General features: G+C 36.7%; 1 protein-coding gene across 1 annotated transcript in view; it reads right to left on the bottom strand.

Moving 5' to 3' along the window:
* Positions 1–21,463, bottom strand: part of LOC141619475 (callose synthase 9-like) — a 28,688-nt gene that overhangs the window by 2,782 nt on the left and 4,443 nt on the right. The window contains exons 6-44 of the mRNA XM_074436491.1: positions 21,013–21,123; positions 20,783–20,905; positions 18,536–18,625; positions 17,448–17,545; positions 16,835–16,952; positions 15,621–15,746; positions 14,948–15,024; positions 14,782–14,860; positions 14,458–14,580; positions 13,980–14,082; positions 13,732–13,855; positions 13,443–13,614; positions 13,263–13,315; positions 12,468–12,528; positions 11,992–12,073; positions 11,586–11,635; positions 11,011–11,097; positions 10,795–10,880; positions 10,663–10,687; positions 9,347–9,441; positions 9,108–9,189; positions 8,855–9,015; positions 8,649–8,769; positions 7,009–7,106; positions 6,759–6,849; positions 6,477–6,637; positions 6,274–6,383; positions 5,778–5,909; positions 5,030–5,098; positions 4,745–4,922; positions 4,493–4,607; positions 4,154–4,273; positions 2,917–3,035; positions 2,754–2,837; positions 2,459–2,571; positions 2,157–2,209; positions 1,908–2,084; positions 857–904; positions 578–736 (exon numbers count right to left, since the gene is read on the bottom strand). Coding sequence (XP_074292592.1) covers positions 578–736; positions 857–904; positions 1,908–2,084; positions 2,157–2,209; positions 2,459–2,571; positions 2,754–2,837; positions 2,917–3,035; positions 4,154–4,273; positions 4,493–4,607; positions 4,745–4,922; positions 5,030–5,098; positions 5,778–5,909; positions 6,274–6,383; positions 6,477–6,637; positions 6,759–6,849; positions 7,009–7,106; positions 8,649–8,769; positions 8,855–9,015; positions 9,108–9,189; positions 9,347–9,441; positions 10,663–10,687; positions 10,795–10,880; positions 11,011–11,097; positions 11,586–11,635; positions 11,992–12,073; positions 12,468–12,528; positions 13,263–13,315; positions 13,443–13,614; positions 13,732–13,855; positions 13,980–14,082; positions 14,458–14,580; positions 14,782–14,860; positions 14,948–15,024; positions 15,621–15,746; positions 16,835–16,952; positions 17,448–17,545; positions 18,536–18,625; positions 20,783–20,905; positions 21,013–21,123 — 4,074 coding nt within the window. The remainder of the gene's footprint in view (positions 1–577; positions 737–856; positions 905–1,907; positions 2,085–2,156; positions 2,210–2,458; positions 2,572–2,753; positions 2,838–2,916; positions 3,036–4,153; positions 4,274–4,492; positions 4,608–4,744; positions 4,923–5,029; positions 5,099–5,777; positions 5,910–6,273; positions 6,384–6,476; positions 6,638–6,758; positions 6,850–7,008; positions 7,107–8,648; positions 8,770–8,854; positions 9,016–9,107; positions 9,190–9,346; positions 9,442–10,662; positions 10,688–10,794; positions 10,881–11,010; positions 11,098–11,585; positions 11,636–11,991; positions 12,074–12,467; positions 12,529–13,262; positions 13,316–13,442; positions 13,615–13,731; positions 13,856–13,979; positions 14,083–14,457; positions 14,581–14,781; positions 14,861–14,947; positions 15,025–15,620; positions 15,747–16,834; positions 16,953–17,447; positions 17,546–18,535; positions 18,626–20,782; positions 20,906–21,012; positions 21,124–21,463) is intronic.

Genomic DNA, 21,463 nt, shown 5'->3' with positions numbered 1-21,463 from the left:
ATCAAACATACAAGAAGAGCTTAGCCACGACCATGTCAATTTTAGGACCGAAACTGAGAACCTAAAAACTTCAAATAACTACTTTCAGCATTTGCGAAACTCAAAAGGCCTACAAATATAATACTCCGCTTAAGAAATCTGAGTAAGGAATACAAGAATAGGTAGGCCTTAATTGAATGAAGAGAGTGCTCGAATCTCATCTATAACACAGGGACAACAAAATATCTCCTACTCGCCTCTCACCCCCACCACCTCACAAATGCAAACTAGACAAGTATGCAATGCTCATTATGGCTTTCCCTCATTTCCCAACCAACAGTATTTCCTAATCTACCACATGTTCAACTCCGATTTCAATACTATTTGTGGAATACTTTATGTAAAGTGGCCTAGATTACTCCGACACTTCACTTTGGAAGCGCTTTGTGTGTTCAACACTTCAACATCCCAAAGTGACATGAAACAACACAATGACACATCTTTCCAGACCACACGCTTATATAGCAGTATCTGACATTTGCAACCAAGTCAGAATAGCATAAAATATAAGTACAACATTATGGATCAAATAACATACCTTAAAAAACCCTTGTTCCAGGATGAAGCCCAGTATCATAGGGATAGCAGTAAATACTCCAATCTGAATCAGAAACTGGGTATTTAGGGCTGCACTCAGTGCAGTGTTCTGTGATATGTGAGCACGCAGTTGGATTGTCTCCCCAACACCCGACAAAGCCTGAAAGAAAAACGAGGAAAAAGAACAAATGCAACAAGGTCATTGGATGGTCAGAGAAAAAGAGCCCATGAAAGAAAATAGACACGCATAGTATATCCACTAAAAGAATATTGATCATACCAGATATGTCTTCCCATAAAGGAAAATATACACGGTCAGCACTGTCAACTGCAGAGGAAGGAAATGAGGGTGCTTAGAAATATAATCATTGAACTTTAGGCCTAAATAACTAACTGATGTTTAGTGAAACACAAAACATAAAAACAGTAATATAGATTCCTATTTCCTTTAGAAAATTTGAAGATTGTGTTGGACGCAGATCGAAAACAATTGCATGGACAAAAGCACATAATTGACTGAATGATGTAAGCAAATAATCCTCAAGAAAAAGAGACTCCAAGAAATTATAAAATTCGACAGTAGCACCATTCACAGATTTACTCCTTTCCACTTCTAAGCCAATCTCTAGCCCATATTGACAATTTTTTTTGCTTTAATGAACCTACTTGTTTTTAATTCATCAGGCAGACATATAAGAAAACAATTCCGAGAAAAGAATCACATCAGTCTAAAGTATCCTGTAATCCAGAATTTGAAAACCAAACATGTAATTTAATCTATTAGCTAACAAAGCAAAAGTGTGAGCTATGTTTCAGGTTTACTGGCTTGTGTAGAGTTAGAAATATTTAATATATAAATGTATAGACATACGATAAATGATCAATCATCATGGAAAAAAAACACATAAAACAACAGAAATGCAGACTTTTATTTAACAAAAAAAAAAAACAATCCATCATTCCATCAACTCTATCAGCAAAAAGAAAAAAATCCACACCACAGTTTTAGATACAACTATTAACCTATTACAGCTTAAATACATGAATATGCTTCTAAAATCATCCTAAAGCATCTATTGGGTTATTCAAAACACAACGAATGAATAAAATATTTGAAAAAAAAAAGGTTCACTTGAACACAAAATGGCACACAATGACGTCTACAATGGTGCTTCTAAGAGCCTACCCTGCAACATAAGGGATTCCGTAAACAAGTGAACATACTACGCAGTACACAGTAAGATGGAATTACAACTAGTTTCATAACCTCATGCAGATGTTCAAAGGGAATGTCCTACCTTTAGTTAAACTCTATAAGCAAATAAACTTACCATTGTACAAAAGTAATATCCAACAGTTGTGAAATAAAATGACATCATTCTGAAAAAATCAAAAAGCTGTCCCAGCCGGTAAATATCTCTGCTAAGAACTTGTTCACCATTTCCACCAGCAACTTTCCCCTCAAATATAGCAATCTGGTTGAGCCCTACATCTCGTCCTTTGCCCACCTATAATTTTATAATAATTAAGTACCACCTTTTAAATGTTGAGGAGTACAGGTTCATACAAGTGGATTGTACCTGAATGTACTCATGATGTGTGATATTTCCTTGCCTTAAAGTGGAGTTAAAACCTGCAGCGAAAATCCATTAAGAATTGTATGACAATTTTCTACAAAACTGACAATTTCAAGACAGAATAAAAGCAAAAAGTGGAGTGTTCCATCCAAGAATAATTACTGCCTTACACTGGCAAAATTTCAGGATAACAAGAATCAAACAATGAAGGTGGTGAGATAATAAAGGAGATCCTCCAAATATGAACAGAGTTCTATCTTTTAAACAGTAAAACCAAAATATGTAGTCCAGTTGAAGAAAGCAACCTGCAAATATATCTTCACTAATGTTGATAACACGGGATGCCTTACTGATACCACCGCGTGTAATATGGAAAACTCTATCAAAAATATCAGGGTGACCATAGTGCATGCGCACCCTGCACAAATAGCACAAGTATGTTACAGAAAATACATGTATATGATGTATTAAATTGAAAACACATACTCTAAACGACCATAAATTGATCATAAAGCACGTGGACAATTTGAGATGAATGAGGCTAACGAAGCTAACAAAGAAACACTGCATAAATGACCTTAAGTTACAGGATAAACTTACTTCAGAGGATTAGCAAGGACTCGTTGTCCAAGAGTTACAAAACTTGCTTCTTGATTTGACATGAATGAAGCTAACGAAGAAACACTGCATAAACGACCATAAATTTATCATAAAGCACGTGTTCGTAAGGTAAGAAATACTATAAGCATTTGTAAGCCATTACCTTCCAGTGAATACATGTTCTCTAACACCAAGAATAGTTGGGGGACGAATTCCATAATTATCACTATTGAATTCTTCAAGAAGATTCCTCACCTTTAGTGCTTCTTCAAAATAATTATCCTGAAGATCGAACAGTCTAAAGTAAAGCTCCACTTATAGGAATTTTTTGAGCTACTGCCAAAAGTTATTATAGTAGCAAAGCAATCCTTGGGATCCAAGAACAAGTTACTATAGTAGCAAAGCCTTAAACAATGTCTCAGCAAGATTGAGATCACAAATTACAATAGTAGCAAAGCAATCCTTGGGATCCAAGAACAAAGTTAACATACAGCAAAATTGTTACATTGCAACGTTTCCTGACCTAGGTATAGCTTTGCATCTTTGCCTCCTTATACTGTACTCTCGATATTGCTATGATTTGACATACTCCCTCTTATTCTAATAGACCTACCTTTTTTTTTCCATTTTTTGGATGATCAACCCACTATCAAATGTCATCCCACTCCCTCCCTCCACCAACTTATCACCCACACCCATCACCAGACCTAACACCACTCACACCCTCGCCATACACACATCCACATACACACCATCAAGGCTTCAACCTAGACCTAAACCCACGACAAGTGGTGGACGGTGTGGATCGTCATGGGTCAATGGCGGTAGGTGTGGTTTGTGGTAAGGTGTGTTGGTGGGTGGCTGTGGGTGGCTGAGAGACAACAGGGAATAGGGGGAAGATTGGAAAAGGGAGGGGGATGGAGGAGTAAAGCTGTAAAACCATAGAAAGGCTTGGTCAAATGAGTAGCTCTGTTAGAACATAGAAGCGAGGGAGAAGAAAGGAACTCCTAGTCTTGACAAAAAACATAACAGGGAACACAGAGAACTAAAACAATTACATTACTTAGAACTTAACGAGCCAAGATTTAAGAATGGGTGGAAGAAAATTTTTGTTGGAAAATATATTTTAACCAGACCTGTAGTAGGAATCTGTATGCAAAATGCACGAGAAGGGGAATAAACAGGAGTACTGTAAGCGAAGGAAGACAATAGAAGTAAACATGTAAACAGAAGTATTGCAAGCGAAGGAAAACAAAAGGCCAAAGTGCTGTAGTAGATATTTTCAACTTAGCAATCATATTATCTGGAAAAAAACCAATCAAAGTAGCAACTGCCAAAAGTTATATTATGTGAAATACCAAATTCTTAAATAAGCCTTGAACAACCATATGGCTGTTTACCTGATTCATATCGATTGTCTGTATGGCATGTCCACGAGTGAATATCATAGCATGATTTTGGTTCTCAGGCTTCCCTTCACCAAGCTTAGGATTTCCAGGCAGTTTAATAGAATAAATTTCCTGCGCATAATAGAAAAAGTTTTACGCACATCAAAGCAATATCAAAGAAGAATGGTAACACGAGATAATTAAAAAAAGAAAAAAAAAAGATGTCTCAAGAGCCACGCTCAAGTGAGCTTGCACTGGAAAGATACCAGAGAACGCAGTAACTAGAGCATTCACTAACTCACTAAGTTTTTACCAACTATGAGACTAATAAAGCAAAGATTAGAGGTTGACCTTATCCTGCCCATTGATATCACCTTTCACAAGTTTAGAGTAGTACTCAGTCTGCACCTTTCCGTCCTTCAGAGTTTCCACCATGTCAATATATGCCACACGAAGGCCTTCATTTCTAACATAACAGAAGAACAAAAAAAATATATATCATACCAAGAATGTAAAGTAGTCTACCATATTTACACACCTATCACCTCACCCCAATTAAACTACCCTAAGACACCACCAATTCAAAGAAAATATTTTGGGTACCTTTGCATGAGCAAAGCAATATCTGCAGCCTGAGGCTTCCCTTCTTCCTTCTGTTTTCCATATATTTGACAAGTAACTACATATGTAAACTTAAGATCTGCCTGCGCACGAGCTTCAGGTGATAGCTCAAATCCTTCAACATTAAGTGCGTCATTGCTGGATACTGCTGCTTCCGAATCTACTTTTAGGCAGTGTCAAAGAATATATGTTACCCCCCACAATTACACTTACATAGAAATAAATCCAACAATAAATTTAGATACTACTAAATTTCAATAGGAGTACCTCCAGAAGCAAGTCTCTCCAAATAAGTCTGAAGCATAAGGGCTTTCCGGTAGTACATCATTCCGCGAACTGAATATTTACTCCATGTCAAATTGAGGTTTATGATAAAGGCAATGTACACAAGCGACAAAAAGCAATGCATTGATTTAGAGAAAATAGGCAATAGGGACGTAGTCAGGTCCATTCATGGATGCCTCCAGGTATTCAGAAATGACAATTTAAAACATCACACAGGTTTGTACCGTAGGACATAGATATCACAGACTTACAGATGACAAAAAGGTTTTGAATTTAGACACGCGTTATCATTTTAATATTTTATAACAAAACAATATCGTATACTCAGTACTCACACCCCAAATGACAAATAGGAGAGTATCACAGGATGAACGTTGAGGGAATTCGACTTTTAAATATTACGTGCCATGGTTTTAAATCAAGGCTGCGATACCGGAAAAGGCCAATCTGTAATTTTTTCGAAGATCACCACGACTATATTGTAAGGTGATATTGGCAACATTCAACTATTCAAGGAGATTAAGCCACAACAGGTAGTAACAAACCCATGACCAAAACTGAGATTTAAAATTATGATACGTGCATCTTATTTTATCAAGTATAATTGCTAACAAGTCCTTATACTTAAAAAAAATATGTATACTATAAATATGAAGTGCTTGTACGTAGGACTCCATTTAAAGATTGCAATGCACAACAAGCCTAATCGATGAAATTTGGTAACTCTTACCGGTTCTTGCTAATGTCTGTCCACGGTAGGATGCCCAAAATCGGAGCTCGTCTACATCAGGACTATTAAAGAGTTCTGATTCCTTCACAGTCTCTTCACGGCCAATTCGAGCAAGAAAATTCAACCATTCATCTGCAATATCCACGAGTTTATATAGAATCTCCAATTCACACATACAGATATAGTTTCAAGAAAATGATGATGCAAAATTTACACAAAAGCCTCGGCCAGAACGTCTCAAGTGTCATGACAAGTTAAAAGAATAGTGGAGCCACAAGAGCAGTTTACATTATGCCATTAATAACAGGAAAAAGGTAAAAAATGTGGAAGTCCAGTATAATCCATTTGGTTCCCAGACAGCACTAACAATGTGCCAAAAAAGTTTGAAAAGAGGGAAGAAAAGAATAATCTTGGCCACTTTGTACTTCCTTACCAGAAAACTAACAAAAGACAAGTACACAAGAAAATTACAATCCAAATATATGATTGATTCTACCTGGATAAATTTTCTGGAGGTAAAATAAAACCGATATTCCATCTTCATTTTTCTCACGCAGTTCATCCACACTATAAAGGACAGTCTCTGAATAATATGGAGTAAACACACTGCAAGTATAATAAACAGTAAACTAAGCATCCATCAACAAGAGAGAGAGAGAAACATACAGAAGCAGTTAAAGCCGAAAGCAAACAATTAACCTGAAGGACATCATCTCACGAACAGGTTTTGCTGGCGGCATGTCCATCATCAAGGAATTTGTAAAAAATTGCAGCCTTCTACGAGCCTCAAGATTAGTTGGTACATTTGCAGCAGAGTCTTTGATAGTCAATAAGGAATACAGTCTTCTGATTAGAGCTTTCTGTAATTTTTTTGTAGACATGAATTAAGCAAAACTAAAATCGCACTGAACTAAAACATTTTTGAAGAGAAGCACAAATAATAATAAATATATAACAAATTAACTTTGAAGTTTGACCTACCAGTTCTGGATCCTTGGGCCATTTCAATTTTGAGAAAAGAGTGCCTTCAGCTCGTGCTTTAGACAGCATATTATATGTCTCCATATGATCCCTGAGAATACAAACACGATGTGACCAGTTTGCACGATAGCCTCTCTATACATCATACCATTTGTTTCCATATCACTTATTCTAATTCCAGAGACTTGAATAGTGATCTCAGGGTGGAGGACGAAGGCATAACAAAACCAGAATATCATAGGAGCCCAACCTCATATTAACAGCAAGGACATCGTGACGTATGACATCATATAGATCCTGAATAGCTTTAACAGCACCCTTCTCAAGATCAGGTGTCTCAGCCCCTTTCTGTTTCAAAAGATGGAAACTACATTCATAAATCACACGGAAGGTACATGACAGTATAAGTACACGACAAATGTCTCTTTGCAGTAGGTACACCGAAAGCCTTATCTATGTCATTACGCAACAGCTGAACTATTGTTTAAATTCACCTTAACCCTGATTATACTAATCAGATAAAACTCCAAGCACTGCAGACCTTACAAAATCATCTTATACAGTGATATCAGCCAAGAATAAATCTCAAAACTACAGGGCTCTTAAGTCTCAACACTAGCACTTGTAAACACGAAAGAGAAAAATGAAGTTTGGAATTAAAAAACAAAGAAAAAAAAATGGAAGGCTTTATATAGCCAGAAAAGGACATCCAGAATCTGACACTATAAAAGAAGATGCAAAAGGTCAAAACAGCACTACAATGTGGAGTTCAGGGCTTCCAATAATAAAGCAATCCAGTCATCATCATTAGCCATTACCCCCTCACGTTCAAAGAAGCTATTCTAGAGCAGAAGCATTAAAAGAAAGGATGGATGATCCCTCAAAGGGTTGAATATGCTATGTAATCTGGAGGAGTTGGAAACTCCTTGGAAAATTAAATTCCTACATTTTGTCAAAAAATGGGCAACCAAACAAGTCCCTATTTTCTAATTCATGGGATTTTTCAACTCCCATGATTTTTAAGGGGCAACCAAACAAGCACTAAGTATGGTATGGAAGGATATCGTTATCTTAACTCTTAAGTAAACTATACGACTCTGTTCTCATATCTACTAAACATAAGAATATTTCCCAATGTTTTGTCATCCACATAACACGTCCTAACTCCCAAGTAGATTGGAAAACAAGAAATAAGCACACAATTCAACTTGCATCCATTCAGCTCTTTCAGCTTCACTAGCCATTCAAAGAAAAGTACGAGGGACTGTATTATTAAAAAATATATCTGAAATCTTCAAATCTAATGCTCCAGCAAGGGAAGCTCCGGCTCAGTTGCTCAAAGTAGGGTACGGGGTTGGGCATGCACAGCCTTCCCCCTGCAATTAGTAAGATTGTGTCCAATTGACCTTTAAGTGACTGTAGGACGACCATTACACACTTCACTGAAAAAAGCACAGAGTTTTATGAGGCATTTTGATTTAGTACTCTTATCAATGAATCTTTGGCTCCATGGGAACTTGGACGTGGACATAAAAAGGCACTCCATACACCTTTAGAAATCCATCGCCAAGCAGGTTAAACATTGACAGCATGCAACCTCTGTTGCTCAGACTCTTCAATATAACTCGTGTACCCCTGTCGGACACTCCACCCACGGACATGAGTAGGACACTCAAACATTTCATTTTAGACCAAAAACATGAATTTTTTTCCATAACAGACGGATCCGACACTTGGACACGCACCCGAGTCCGAGAAACATAGCATGCAACTAAAATTGACATATGAAAAGAGTAATAAAATACAACAAAAAGAATTTCGGCATCAATAAAGACATCACAGCTGGGAACATGGCAATGGCTTCGATCCAGAAACAGAAAGTAAACATACCAGTACTCCCATAAGGGCTGTAACTTTCTGAATAACCTGAGATAGCTTATTAAGCTCAAACTCAACATGAATGGACTTCTTACTTATCATTTCTTCAATATCTTCATACACCCGCTCCACCCTGTAATAATGTAAGAGGATTATAGCTCCCAGCCACCCAGTAATAACTTGGACTTATTTCACAAGAAATTCCTGTGTGTACTAACCATTTCCTTCCATCCTCTTCCAGGATAGCTGTCAAAACAATCTTTATTGAGTGATAGCACTCTATAACAGCATATTTCATATACTCGTCTCTTGAAATTCTATCCCACAGCTCCTCCTGAGAATCTCTACTTTCTGCGGCAATGTCTCTGGCTAAAAATATCTACAAAAACAATGATGAAAAATGAAAATGAAAAATGAAAGCGTAAGAGGGGATGTGGGGAATGAAAAAGGCACACAAGCTATGTCATCTACCTTGCTAGCAAGAAGGAAAAGTGGCCACTGAACCAATGGCAAATTTCCAGTATTATTAGGCATGAGGAGCAACTCCATTTCCCTGAAAAAAGAGAAATAAAATACACAATTAGAAAATTTATAGCACAAAACTAGAAGAAATTGAGCAAGATAACTAAATAGAAGAACGAGGTTGATAACTCATGAATGTTGCGATGATAAATTAAATTGAGAAAGGCAAGCCAGGTGAAGACAAATACAAGTTCGTGATGTAATCTTCTTCTCGCAGGTTCCTTATAATTTCGTTCCAAAATGGTGAAAATCTGGAAGCATCTTCCTTGTTCGTCTCAATAACCTTGAATAGATATATAAACACACATGAATTTCTTAAACAGTAGAATGCTAAAAAAGATCAAAGTTTTCACTACAGCAAAAGGCGGCCAGTTATGCACTATTTTTTTTCCTGATGAAGAGTCAATTCTGCACTATATACTTATCATTATACGTCATCCAGAACTACTCTGTGTGATTTTTAATGAGGGGTAAAGCCGCGTAGATGTGAGTATGTGACCCCTTTGCCTTGCTAGGCAGGAGCCTTTGAGGTCTTGAGGATAATGGGATTGTTGTTGTTTGTGATCCCAGAGGCTACTTATTAACTGCTGGATATTTGTACAGATATAAATGAAGCATTCTGGTTTGAAAAGAACAGAGAGTGACGAAATGCATAGGAATTGAAAACTATTCGGACATGCGATAGCCACTTGCTGATATCAAGAAGACATGTCTCAAATAGACTACATATAAAAGAGGGCAGGATACTGATGAAAGGAGGTTGCTGAAGACCCTTCTTGAGCTTCATAAACGTAAAGCTTATAGCATATAAGAGATCACCATACTCGTAGTTGATACAAATGATACAACAAACTATGGCTCTCTTGATTATTAAAAACACATGAAAGATTCCCACCTAGATCCAATACACAAGAAGAGATCGAGGGAAACCCAAAAGTTATACAGCAACAGTTAAGATTGTTGGAAATGATAGTCTCCAAAAAGGTTCGGGATTTCTAGAACCGGATTCAAGTTTTTTTACATAAGGTACGCATGAGGCAGCCAACGTCCGTTAGAAGAACAAGTGTGGGTCTATGAGGCCATTACACACCCTAGCATTCTGCCATGGGTATCCAATTTCAGTCCTTGGGGTTTGGGTATCAAAGTGAGACTACATATATTTGACCACCCTTTACCCCGCCATTGAGACACTAGAGTGCTGGTGAAGGAGTCAGATTCTAATTTTGTTTTTGTCGGACGTGTTTATGTCAAGATTCAGAGAACTTTGAATCTGATTTGGTTCCAAATTTTATATCGTCTGGACTTCGTCAAATAACTTTCGGCTTAGTTCGGACTTCGGACCACATTTTCATCAGTCATAAACTCATGTATCCCGCTCATCAAATATGGGTCATATAGTTAACCAAAGCTGGAAAAAAATTTCCATTCTCCAAACAATTAAATATCAATATAGGTAAATCTGAGAGCAAAACTACTACGGAACGCTGCGTATCGCAAAACTAACCTGACCGGATGCATACTGGGGATTGCTGCATACAGAAGCAAGCAACTAACATTAGTGATAGTGTGGAAACAATATAAGTATAAATTTGAGAGCAAACTACACGAAGAATTTCAGGTGAACAAATGTAGAAACCTTTTGAAAGGTGAAGCATAGAGATTCTTAATAAAAGCTCGGGGAAACTGCTCAAATAATTGATGAAGGGTATCCAACGATCGTATCTGAAATGTTAAATAAGAAGAATACTTTTAAATATTAAAAAGGAAACCTTCCAAACAAAATTCCTAAAGTTAAAAAGCAATAATATGTCATACTATAATTGCAATGAAAGTGGCATTTGACATAGCTCACCTCTCCTAGACGATCTCTTGCCCCTAACAAGAATCCCCACACAGCAGACACGATGGTATAAAACACATAGACGTCCAGAAGATAGATCTGCAACCCAAAAGAAAGCTCCGGAACAATTAGACAACTAACTAACAACCACGTTCCAACTTTCAACCAATTTCAATCACACAATAGCTTGTTATTCTCAAATCTCACATAGCCACATACTGTGCAAGGATGACCACCAACTTCATTTACAATAGCGACTAAAACCCTACGAAAAAACATTATATAAGACTAGGAGTACTATCTACGCTAAACCTGCAGTATAATCAGGAGCGTAGCAATTGACATGGTAGATCAGTTCTTTAGTGATCCCTCTAGCTGAGGAACTAGCATTACTGCGAATACATGCAATATGTGCAGGTTACGGCACATGTCAAGCATGTGTACAGCTACAGGTCCAAGATTAGAGCATAGACATTCAACTCGAAAAAGTTAAAAAAGGGTTGATAATAAAAACTCTGAATAACTATACACAAATAAATACAACTCTCAATATGAGCTGTGAGGAAAGGAGAGCTATGAAAACTCACACAAAATACAGGGGCCCAGATACTGAGGATTGTCAGAGCATTGTAGTTATCTGCAAAGACAAGGCCAAATAACCGAACTAAGAACCTTTCTTTAATACAAAATGAAATGGGAAAGATGCTCCATTATATGTAGCTTTTGCGATATATGCACCAAAGTTCACACATCAAGGCGGAAATTTCTCCTCAAAACACGATTTTGGTAGAAAAAAGAAGAGAGTATCCAATTGAATTTTAGTTCTCAATTTCCCATTTCTTTCTCTACGATAGTCACTTTGATAAGCTCTTCATTAGAAACCATGTGATCTCCACGATCACATTGACAGACAGGGAACGAGACAGAGCAAGAGAAAGAATCATATCACCAAATGAGTCAATGATGATGTTACATATAAACATTCTAACTTACTTCGAGATACAAAATCATGCCACGAATATACTATATTGTTCATCTTCACAATCGTCTTGGTCGGTTCGACCAATGGTCGGACCTGTATAATACAAAAACTACCAAGTTAAACAAAAATGATGGAACCGTACCCCCTCCATTTCGTTTTATAAGTCGTTTTAGGAAGGCACACAAGTATTAAGATAAATAACTGGAAATCTAACAATCCTAGTTCTGTGTAATAATTACCCTTTGAAAAATTGAAAAAGGAACATTAATCTTTGTGACAAGTCTTTATTTAAACCATAGACATTTGCTCTGGTTTGTAAAATACGCACGAGAATTCGCAGTTGGAGATAGAAGTTCATTGGAAATGTATAACGAAAACGACTTATAAAACAAAACGGAGGAAGTATAATGTTGATATACAAAAGCCAAAACACTGAAAATGTGACTCTGAAGAGCATACTGGAAAAAGAATTTTCACAACCACTTGCCTGGAGAAAATATCCAAATGAAAACTTTCCAGCTAAGACAATAAGCCAGAAAATCATATACCTGGACAAAGCACATCAAATTGAATACCAATAAACTGAAAAAAATATGGTGCAAATACACTTTCATCAAAGAAATATTTCTGTCATAAGAACTTGTGAACCCAGAGAAGCCTCAAAATAGCTTTTAAAATTAATGAAAAATCTGTGTTATTTATAATCGCTTTAAGAAATGCTTAGCTTAACTCGAATTGCCTTCGCTTAAAGGTAGTGTAATACTCCCTCTATTTCAAATATTTATCCCCATTTGACTTTTTCTGAGAGGGAAAAAGTCCAATGAGGCTAATTGAGAGCGATCGAGAGAGTAATTAAATTCAAACCGAGAACATCAATTTTTTTTAAAACAAAAGATGACCTTCTTCTTCAACTTAGGTCAAAATGTTTCAGACTTTCTCAAGATGGCCCGAATATGTGTTCCATTTCATTTTTCTGTTCTATTTAAAATTCTCTGGTGCATAGCTGCAAAGTAGCAGATTATCAGCTATACGCAAAATGAAATATTTCCTTCTGTCGGTGATCATCTAGGAGAAGATGCAACAGACACACTAGTCACATGCTTAAGAACTCACACATCGCAGAACAGCATAACCAGAAAAACTCTTCCTACTATGGTTGTTTATAAAGCAAGAGACATCTGCCTAGTATGGGATTTTGATTAGCAAAATCTAAAAACCAATGTAGTGAATGTACGCAAATCCACAGGGAGAAGATTAGCAATAGTGAAGATTACGGACTTACTTCAGAAAATCAAATGTGCTTTCATACATTCCACGGCCAACATAATATCGCTCCTTTAAGAAGTAGCAACAAGGAAAGAAATCAAGAAGTGACAAAGGAAAAGTCACTCATATCTAAATAAACCACCCAAATCATAAGGATAAAAGTTTCACAAAATTTATTAATTGACAAATTATATACCTGACGCATCCATTTCAAAAACCGAATCACTGCCCAGTGATCACATTGGTCAGTAAGTTGATGGCAAGCTGGTATTCGCATGAGAAAACTAATAAAGAACTTGAAACCAGCGTATATGCCTATTACAAGAACATATATTTTGTAAAAGGTTTCTGCCCCTTGAAGAGATTTTCTGCATTGAGCACAAGTGACATGTCCTTAAAAATTTTAAAAGATGCAAATACTTCAAAAAAAAAGTAAGACAAACTGGATAATGTTAAAAAAAGAGTATGTGTAGACAAGAACCTACACATAAAGGAATGTTATGATAGCTGAAGCAAGTGTAAACCAGATAAAGCGAAGAAATATTCGAGAAACAGCCATGTGACGTGTGGTGGAATAAGCTCCATACATCATGAAAATATCCAGAACACCTACCAGAAACGATAACATCAACACCCAGGTGAATTTAAACATAAAAAATACGAGGGAAAACCTGTGAGGGGACAATGATACAGAATAATGACATAAAAATTTGAACCAGGCGAAGGGTCTTACTCTCAATGAACTTCATAACAACAAATGTCGGCCCAAGACTAAGGATTTGTTTTATACACGTCGGAGTAAATTTGCCATTATTAAATGCAATAATCGTCAGAGCCTGCACAAATGAGACACGGAATTCAAAACATTACTGAGTGCATGACAAGAAGCCACTTAAACAAGAGAATGAAGTAAATCGTTTATTTTGTATTGCTACTCTGGCTGCACATCTACGCGGACGAAAAAAAGGATGAGATGTATGTTGCTTATTGGTCGCAATGATCCAACAAGAATGAATAACACTAAAATTCCAGCATAATTGCAAACAGCTCAACAATACTACCCATTAGTTTTTTTTTAACAAAAAAAGACTATTGGAAATTACCCCTTGTCCATTAGTTTTTTTTTCCAAAACAATCAGCAGCAGTCAAAGAAGAAGAGTCGAAGGAAGATATAAAAGAACAAGGAAATTCACACTAAAAATGATTAGTACCTGAAACATCATGATAAGAAATATCCAGAGGCGATGAAAGCTATGGTATAAATGTAAGAAAGTGCGATGCTCGACAAAAGAAGTTTTGCCCCGTCGCTTCCCTCCACTCGACTTCAGAATATTCTAAAAAAGAAGCCAGACAAAACAAGATGAAAGCAAGAAACAAATCACATAATAATAAGGTGTTTAAAGAATGTCAATCAAGAGAGCAAACAGAAATGGGACTTGTATGATTGGACAATATACCAAAGGTAAGAAGACGCATCTAAATGTCAAATAGCCAATTAAAACTTGGAGCTACATATGATTGCAGAAGAATCTTACTTTAGACCTGGATTTTGGCTCCGTAAAGAATGCCGAAGATAAACGCCAAGGCCAGCTCAGCTCAAAACAATGCAGTGACCTGAAGCATAATAACAGTGGTAAAGAAGACATAATTTAAACACACCAGCATATCTGTAAGCTGTAACTACTATTCAGAAAACCTCACCAAAAATATTCATTAAAATCGTCATAATTTCTCCATGCAGAATGAGGAGCTCGTCCGTTATCATTGTTATTTGCCTCCTGCCAGCTCATGCACGCCAATCAAAATCATGAAAACATGAATGCAACTGATGTTACAATTTAACTACTAGATGTGATGATTTTATTTTAAGAGCACAAAGTTCATTCTTTGATGCCAGAAGTTGAAGAATTTTTGTTTTATTACTCAGATATAGTATTAATCAATAAACACCAAGGAGTGACACCCATGTACAAAAGATATCATAGAGGTGGCGTCAATCTACAAAAGGACGCGATGGGGGTGACGACAATATAAAATACCCTAAAAGCGAAGCCAAAAAGATATCATAAGTGCCTGGTCATAGGCTTCACACAGTAAACTCCTCCATGTTGGAAGTTCCTTTTACCTACTCTGCGTGGGGGTCTTTACCGATACAAAAAGGTGAGCAACATCAATGCCATCTACCTATCAGATACTTCCCTGATTAAACAGAAGTGAAAGCTAATAGGCTACAAGTGATTAAGGTCGCTATAAAAAAACTATTGTATGATTCAAGACATGAGTAGGATTTCTCCAAGAAAATTCAGTCAGTCTACGTAGTTAAAAGCAAAATAACAGGAAACTCAATTTTGTTGTCTCGGCAAAGTTAACCTACCGCTGCAACAATCTTATATAAAGGGTGGATAACTCTGGACAGAAATGAAACACCAGTTTCAGTTTTGCAACTATCAGCTTGCTTCAGAACATGCTGCCTCAGTATCTCATCCATTTCTCTTGCCATCTACAAAAATCACAAAAAAAAAAAAAGTGGTGATGTTGTAAATGAAAGCAGACGGGATACGATATGTAATGCTATATCAGAAAGAATATTGTCCAGGGACATCACTACACTTTAACCACTTCTTTTAAATGCAAATGAGGATATCCTTCAAGTAAAAAAAAAAAAAAAAAAAAAAAAAAAAAAAAAAAAAAAAAAAAAAGTTGATGCCTACGGCCTCACGTAGACCTGTCAAACAGGTCGGGCGGGCCGGGCAGAATACGGGTCGAGTCATACGGGTCAAGAAATAATTTTTAACGACTTTTTTTAATCAAAAAAATATTTTTTAAAAATGTATTAACATATTTAAAATTAATATTTTAATCATATTCAATGTTTACATAATTATATTGACACAATTATTAAAATTAAGTATTTTTAATAATATTTTATTATTAAATATTATAAAAGTTAAAAAAAAACTAACTTTTTAATGTGTTTGTAATTTTAAGTAATAAAAAAAGTAATTTTTAACTATTTTTTCAAATATAATATATAAATAATAATATTTTAATAAAATTCTTGATTTACCTTTGACCCAACGGGTCGACCCGTTCGAGTTGGGTCTCGACCCTAAAATAACAAATAACAGGTTGTTTTGGGTTCGGGTCAAACGGGTCGACGGGTCCAAATTTCCGGGTCTTGGTCCTGAAAAATCGGATCGGGTTTTTGGATCGGGTCAGAATTTGACAGGTCTAGCCTCACGTCGTGTACAATAGAAGAGCAAGATAGTTATGCTCTCACACTACCATGGGTAATTTTAAGAACAGTCAAGTACCAGGCAAAAAGTAGCCCTTGTCACCAAACTATATAATAGCTTCAATACGAAAAACTCAAACTCTTCGACAGCTAAAAGAAACACCACAAAAATTACAAAGATTATTTTCATTACATGTTCACTAGACTTTGATCGCTTAAGATGTAAGAAGAGGACTAGATTCAAATGTATCAACCTTGGAGAATGTATCCATCTGATATCCATCTAGTCACAACTTCAATATAGATTATAAAGTTCACGTGCCACACATTGATACACTAGAACGTTGACTTACATGATGAAATATGTAGCACAAACACTCTGGAAGAAATCTGACATTCGCAGCTTCCCCCCAAATAAGGTAATACAGTGATAAGAACAGCAGCTTCTTTTCCTTGCTAATAGAATCCAAACTGCACAAAGTACCATGTATCAAACTCTTGTGTAAGGCAGTTTTACACAAATACTTGTGTAGAACCACTTAGTAATTTACTAAAATGTCCTTATACAGTAGTTTTTGCTAACTACTGTTGGTTATATTAAAGATACAAATGTCCTTGTAATATGGTTTTACAATAAAATTGTATTACACACGACTTACTATAAGAATAATATACATGGCCCTAAGGTAGACAACAACTCAAAAGAGTCACAGCAACAGCAACAGTCAATACATCAAGGTCATACACTATGGGTTACTATATTCAAGCATTAACATTACAAGGAAAGAGATATTAGTAAAGACTAAAAATGCACCAGAAAAAAACTACCAGAAGTAATTAACACGCAAAATTCGATGTGGACATGTTTCACAGCAGAAACAAAGAATTTAAAAAGAAAATGATTATCTTTAAAGAAAAATTAAACCAATCTCTTAACAGCACAAAAATAAATGTCTCAGCTCATACTTGCTCCACACTGGCTGCAGAACCAAGTAGTTGCACCACTTGATATAATTCTCCAAGGACTTCACAAACACCCGTTGTACAGCAGCCTCGTCCAATTTCTGATGCAAAAGAATGGCATAAATTGTAGCTCACTTCAACTCCACAGGAATAACATAATTCACTTTATTTGTTATACTTGCCAGAGATAAATAAATCTATTCTTGATTCTCAAAAGGAGGGAAATGAGGAACATGTTAGATTATGGGAAGATGCATGGAGAAGCTAAGTGGAGGAATATTCAAAAAGGCATCATATAGGTGATACTCATAAACAAAGACACCATGAAGGTGACACCAAAATACCAAAGTTGTGAAATTCGGATTCCTTTACTGCATCTTTATTGCCATAATAAAATTCAATTTTTTTTATAAAAATCAAAGAAATAAGTCAAGGAAAGGAATTTGTTCCTCCAATATCACATAACTAGCAATTGACCACAAACAAGTTCACATGCAAGCTAGGTGATAGTCGTGACACTACTTCCAATCCACATCAAAGTAACCATATTCCGAAAATGTGAGGAAAATTTAAAATATGGGTACTTTAGTATATATTAGAGGGAGTAGTAAACATTTTAATTAATAAGATAGTCTCATAACATGTTAATAAGCTATAAGCTACTGAGAAACTACATATTCTTTTGAACATGCTTAGGATTCCCAAACGTGAAAGGAAAGAGCTGGGATTAATCATTGACCATATACAAAATTACTATGTCAGGGCATCAGGCTAGGATATAGAAGTTATTATGCGTCGTGCATTTGGTAGATGAAAAACTTTCAAGGTTTTCCCAATTTGTTTCATACTAAGAATTTCCTTCAGGGAGGGTAATTCTGTTGGCCTCTTTATGGGCGGGCTTCTTTGGGGGGTGGGGGTGGGGGTGGGGGGACAAAATATCTCCAACATAGAGATTTGAAAGGAAAACTCCCTTCCTCAATTATTCATATTAAAAAAAACTTCACAGGAGTTATAGAATGAAGGAGCCATTATAATTCATTACAAAAACACAATAACTACCTTGCTTGCAAACATAAAGATATGGAACTTACTGGCTCATGTTCTTCGGGAATTCGAAGACGAGATTGCTCATTTGCAAGGAGATGAACTATATGCTCGCGCTGATTGTTGACATTATCTTTCTGCGTAGACGGTAGGGTAAATTACCAGAATGTATAAAATAACAACAGAAACCAATATACCAACCATGGTTACTGAATTTACTATGGATACGCCATTTATTGATTCGTGATGCGCTATTATAGAATGTGTTTTATATGTATTTTCGGTGAGTGAGGGAATAAAATTCGCTCTTAACGGTTCGCGATTCGTAGGGTACACAAACGAACCTGGTAACCCTGATACCAACCGATGACACAACAACAACAACAACAACAATATCAGAGCCTTAATCCCAAAATGATTTGGGGTCGGCTGACATGAATCATCCTTTCGAACCGTCAATGGGTGAACGCACGCCTCAAAATGCGAATAAAAAGGGAAGATGAAAAACAAAAGGAAGAACGAAAATGTAATGGAAAGTCAAGGTAAACTTAGGAGTTTTAAAATCGAATTCCGTCTTTCTTTTATAAAAACTTCAAATTTAAATCGAGAGAAAAGATTAAAACGATTTTTAAAAACCGAAATAGAGTTAAGGATCCGGAATGAGCCAGGTAAAATCTATAAGAAAGGTAAAATCTATAAGAAAGTGGTTTGTAAAAAAGTGTAATAAAGGAGAGAAGAATAAAATCTGTCAAAAAACATCAAATACTAAAAATCCACGTGTATCCTTTCCCTCCATTGTGCCCTCTCCGTCACCATACTCTCCTCAAGCCCCAGAACTCTCATATCGTGCTCTATCACTCTCAACCATGTCTCTGTCTCGGTCTTCCTCCGCCTCTAGGGACCTTTTCGATTCTCCAAGTCTACTGACCTCCTAATCAAAAGGCGTCCATAGGTCTCCTTCTCACATGGCCAAACCATCTTAGTCGGTTTTCCATCATCTTGTCCTCTATTGGCGCCACTTTTACCTTTTCCCTAATCACCTCATTCCTTAACCGATCTTTCCTTGTATGTCCGCACATCCACCTCAACATGCGCATCTCCGCCACACTCATCTTTTGAATGTGACAATGCTTCACGGCCCAACACTCGGAGCCGTAAAGTAGGGCAGGCCTAATTGCCGTGCGATAAAATTTTCCCTTTAATCTTTGGGGCATATCTTTATCGCATAGAAACCCTGAAGCACTCTTCCATTTCAACCATCCCGCTTTAATTCTGTGAGCCACATCTCCGTCTAACTCCCCGTCTTTTTGAATAATAGATCCTAGATATCTGAAGAAATCCGAACCCTCAACAACATTCCCATCGAAAATAATACTCCCCGTCTCTGTCGATCTCAATCCCGCCACCTTAGTGAACTGACACCTCAAATATTCAGTCTTACTCCTGCTCAGTCTGAACCCACGAGTCTCTAAAGTCTGCCTCCACAATTCCAACAGAATCGAAAATAATACCAACCGATGACACAACAGAAATAAAACTAAACAGAAGCGAAGACCAGACAAGAGCGATCGATCACTCATGAATATGGACTAAACAAGTAACAGTGATGTTATTCAATTGTTACATTCACGAGAGGCCAAGGAAGAAAACAAATGGAAACAAGAGTGATACAGAGCCTACAGCTAAACCTAAACCTTTACCGTACTGCCACCTCCTTTAGATTGTCAGTACAGTAAAGGTTTAGGTTTAGCTGTACCTCTTGTTTCATTGGTTTTCTTCCTTGATCACTCGTGTCAAACCTTTACCGTTCTACCACCTCCAAAAGACAATCTAGTGAATACAAGGGAAGCTGTTTAACCCAACACGGCCAGTATAACCAAGTAAAACAATTTTAGCTTGTGGTTGGTTATCATGGGGAAGGATAGAATAAACAAATTCTATAGTCAAACTGCCAGATCATAATGCGTTATTTCTAGACCGTAAGTCTCTAACATATCCTAACCAAAAGCATCCATGCCCTGGAGACCAGACAGCCTGTTCCTGATCAACAAGGTAAATGATATCATGAGACATCAGGGAAAGTTTTGGATAGATGATGGTAGTCCTTAGCCTTATTTTTGCACAAACCTAGTTGGAGCCCATTTACATATACCACGGTCGTAGTTTTTCTTTTGTATAAACCGAGTTACAATACAGAGCAAGAAAAAGGCAGAAATAGATAATAGAAAAAATATTAGTATGCTAAAGAAGACCAAAACAAGCTAATGCTATAAGAAGAGACAGATAATAAATACCTGAAACCCAAAAACATAGTGTAGAACATCAAGCACATCAGGGCTCCTAAGAGGAGAAACAATATCCCCTGGCAGTTTTGGTAGACCTCTGGTATCCTTCAATGCAGATACAGCTGCTCTCACCTGACACAAAACCAATTGGTACTCAGAAGAGCCACCAACACATTTGAGGCCTTCTGGGTAAATTATATTATAACACCAACACTTGATTATTATTTGTACCAACTGACCTCGGTCAAAGCAACAATCCTGTTAGTTGTACTAGTTGTATCCAAGGGAATAATATTGTAAGCAATCAGATCTTCTGTCATAGCCGCATCCGACTCAATAACACGCTTAAGCTGATGAGGCAAACAAATCAGGTTACTTGAATGGCTAAATAAGTTGCTTACAGAATTACACAAGATATCCAATACAAGGAGGACTTAGTTTAGTACAGCTTATATTCTCATTCACACCCATATTTCAATCAGGAACAATTATACTAAACATATAGTCAAGGAATAATGCAGTATCTCTATATGTAAATTTATAGATTTTTAAGTCGTACGTATAACTTTTTTGTGTCAAAGGGGTAATATACTTGAAACTCTCCACATGTTTTGATGTAAGTTGCGTAACCAAGTATGAACCCTCAAAAGGTCACATACACATCTGGCTCCGGAAACTAGAGATATCTTT

Source organism: Silene latifolia, chromosome X, assembly GCF_048544455.1.
Source record: "Silene latifolia isolate original U9 population chromosome X, ASM4854445v1, whole genome shotgun sequence".
Taxonomy (NCBI): Eukaryota; Viridiplantae; Streptophyta; class Magnoliopsida; order Caryophyllales; family Caryophyllaceae; genus Silene; species Silene latifolia.
This window is presented reverse-complemented; position numbering and strand designations above follow the sequence as displayed.